Source organism: Cimex lectularius, unplaced genomic scaffold (genome assembly GCF_000648675.2).
Source record: "Cimex lectularius strain Harlan isolate CLEC.00 unplaced genomic scaffold, Clec_2.1 scaffold257, whole genome shotgun sequence".
NCBI lineage: Eukaryota > Metazoa > Arthropoda > Insecta > Hemiptera > Cimicidae > Cimex > Cimex lectularius.
This window is the reverse complement of record NW_019392829.1, coordinates 530,378-533,946: the sequence shown is the minus strand read 5'-3', so window position 1 is coordinate 533,946 and position 3,569 is coordinate 530,378. Positions and strand designations below refer to the sequence as shown.

At 38.5% G+C, this 3,569-nt stretch overlaps 1 protein-coding gene across 1 annotated transcript; it reads left to right on the top strand.

The window, feature by feature from the left end:
• The first annotated feature begins 742 nt into the window (after positions 1-742).
• LOC106670212 (dirigent protein 10-like) lies at positions 743-3,346 on the top strand. The gene is made up of 2 exons (XM_014398272.2): positions 743-841; positions 2,095-3,346. Exons 1-2 carry the CDS (start codon positions 830-832, stop codon positions 3,124-3,126), a joined length of 1,044 nt encoding a protein of 347 aa, XP_014253758.1. The 5' UTR covers positions 743-829; the 3' UTR covers positions 3,127-3,346.
• The last annotated feature ends 223 nt before the right edge of the window (positions 3,347-3,569 follow it).

Sequence of the window (3,569 nt, the reverse complement as noted above, 5' to 3'; positions counted from 1 at the left end):
AAATGTTCATACATCTTTCCTTCTCGTGCTCCATGGTGAATTTAATTATTTTATGCGCAGATTTAAATATTTTAAGCAGATGACAAACACCTTCTGTGTACACTGACAAAATGGAATCGTAAACATATTGCTTTGAAAATTGTTATTCAGATATCTGAATAACTATCGAATAACGGTCACTAATCTCTACACATTTAAAAATTGTATTTCAATGTTTATATTTTATTTAATATTTCATTTGGCTATTATAGGGAACAGACATCCTTCCATAGGAATAATAAATAGTGGAGTGAGTGTGTTGTTCAATCTTATTAAAAAGACATCCGTCCATGGGCCCTGGATCTGCTCATAAGTATTTTCTTCAAATAAAAAAATTAGTCACATACTCCTCCGATCAAAATGTATTTTCAAAAAAAAAAAAAAAAAGAATAGAGAAAAATAAGACACTTTACAACAACTAAAATCCCACGTAATTAAAAACACATATTTTCAATTAAAAATGTCTTTCCTACACTGTTTATTTCTGATGACATGAACGTTTTCAGGAAGAGAGGTTGACGAGAAATAGTCACAGGAGAGCGAGCAGGATGCAGTGTCGAAGGTCCGGGTTTGGCCGTCGTACTGCCAGTATTTCGCCATTTGTTCTCATTTTTGACACAAAAAACGCACCGAATCAGTTTGTCAAATAAGGGCAACCGTCTGCAACAGAGTCCTTACCCTAGAGCTTGAGCCGGGGGAACGTTTCACAAGGCCAACGACGGTGGGAGAGGAAGGTTTACAACCTATATATACCCTGAGACAAAGCTCCGTACTAACACTTGATTCAAACATGAAGTTACAGGTAAGTTGGTCGTTTAAACAGACTTTCTGTGCTTTATTAAGTAAGTCGGAGGGACGGCGTCATCGATGTACGCGGGGAAAACGTGAAAGTGAAAAATTTGAGTGGTTCAAAAAAGTGTTACGTGCAAATCAAATGAATATGATTATAATTAAACTCGGTGGAAAAATTTATTAGATATAGGCCACAAAATTTCAATATATAATTTTCATGTTCATTAAATATGAACAGATTATCTTTTCTATTTCATAAATAAAATTGTCATTTAAAAATAATCATTAACAAATATTAACTTTGGTACGCTACAAGAAACAATATTTCGAACCAAGGGGGTTGCATTTTTAAAATATGAACTAATTATTTTATTAAATTTACTTCAATATCTTGGAAGAACTTTTACTGTAATGTAAAAGTAGAAAAGTTCAGCCATAGAAGCAATAAATAAACAAAATCATCAACTTCTTGGTCGGTTGACTTAAGTGGAGGAGATTTTAAAATTTGACTTACTTTGTCATTGAATACAAATGTTATTGCATATTTTCATCTGCCGATGTCGATTGAGTACACAAATTAATTTAAATAATCTCTAAACAAGTTTTTCCCGAAATTAATATTGTTATGAATTATATGGTCATCGAATAAAATTACCAATTTACCGAAGCATTGCTTCCTTTAGAGACGGTGAATACGATTGTATTATATATAAAAATATCGCGGTAAATTAAGTCCATTCTATTAATTTATCTGATTATATTCAATATCAGCCTTTAATATTATAATTTTATATTTAAAACCGGGATATTTAAAAATTTAATTTAAAAAAAAAAGCTTTATTTCTTTCGACAAGCTTTTGAGGAACATTTCAGCAATCTGTATCAGGACTTTCAGACTATTACTAAAGATTTAATTCTGATATAGATAGGATAGTTGATGGATCTCGTCTACTCGAACAAAACTCAAAAATTTATTCTGCTCGAAACCATAAGTTTCAAAATTGTAAGTATATGACCATATTTGTCAATTTTGTCAATTATTAATAATAGTTTCAAAGATCGGATGAAGGGGATTTATTTTTTGAAAGCGGTTTTTTTTCAAACTTCCAGGATAGTTATAAAATTCTATTAACTTAGATCGAATGAGAAAAAGGTACTGCGGCGAACTGTCTAAAATTATTTTATATGTGTTTTAATAGTAATACTTAATCTTTGTTTTGTTGGGAAATTTGCAATGTTTAATGATAAATCGATTGATTTCAGGTTTGTGTACTTCTTTTGGTGGTAGCTTCCGTCTTCGCCGACAAGGAAGTCGACGAAAAGAAGAAGGTAGAGTCGAACAACAAGAAGAGGGGTGTCTTTGGTGTTGGATACGGACACGGAGGTTACGATTTCTCCGATTTCGGATACGGAGGAGAATACGCCCATGGCTACGCCGCTGCTCCTGTCGTCACCAAGAGCTACGTCGCTGCTGCTCCCGTCGTCACCAAGAGCTACGTCGCTGCCGCACCCGTAGTAACTAAGAACTACCTCGCTGCCGCTCCCGTAGTCACTAAAGGCTACGTCGCCGCCGCTCCCGTAGTCACTAAGAACTACGTCGCCGCCGCTCCCGTAGTCACTAAAGGCTACGTCGCCTCTCCAGTAGCCGTCGGACACGGTTACGCTGCCGGACCAGTCTCCTTCGGACACGGTTACGGTGTCGGCTCAGTCGCCGTCGGACACGGTTACGGTGTCGGCCCAGTCGCCGTCGGACACGGTTACGCTGCCGGCCCAGTCGCTGTCGGACACGGTTACGCTGGCGGCCATGTCGTCGGCCACGCTGCTCCTTTCGTAGGAAAGACATACGTTACCGAAGGCGTACTCAAGGCCGTTACCTTCCACAGGGAAGTCCCAGTCCCAGTGCCCCAACCCTACCCCGTCACCGTCGAAAAGCACGTCCCAGTCCCCGTAAAGGTCCCATACCCCGTTCCCGTCGACAGGCCCTACCCCGTCCACGTACCAAAGCCCTACCCCGTCCCGGTTGAGAAGCCCGTTCCCTACGCCGTAGACAGGCCTGTTCCCTACCCAGTCAAAGTCCCCGTCCATGTCCCCGTCGCTCATCCCGTACCTGTCCCCGTAGCTAAGCCCTACCCCGTGACTGTCGAAAAGCACGTCCCGGTCCCTGTAGCCCAGCCCGTATACGTCCACAAAGAAGTCCCAGTTGTCGTCAAGGACCACGGTTACCAAGGATACTCTTCCTACGGTGAAGGTTACGGATACGGCTCCTACGGAGGACTCGAACATTACCACCACTAAGCGACCTCCAATCTCGGTTGGAAACTACCTCTTCAGTCAAACCAAGAAATATCACCTGCTGTATATTTATAAACAGTAACGCATTCAACAGCAGATAATTTATTCAATTCTGAAAATTACGTTTTGAACACAAATACATCAACAGCATGAAAATGTAAATCAAAAAAATGTAATATACACTATATATTTGTGTAAATAATAAATTTTTTACTTCTTTTTATGATTTTATTTTTTTAAGTCTTAAATTAATACCTTCGATTTTCTCCTTTATAGAATAATTAGGAAAATTAATAAATAATAATAAATCTTTATTTTTAAAAATGTAGCAAAAACAAGTTTTAATCTGAACACAACATATAAAATTACCGGTTTTAACAATTCAAGAGCACGCCTGTCATGCAAGATACTGTTTCAAACGGCATTGATTGTTCTACTTTCTAAAT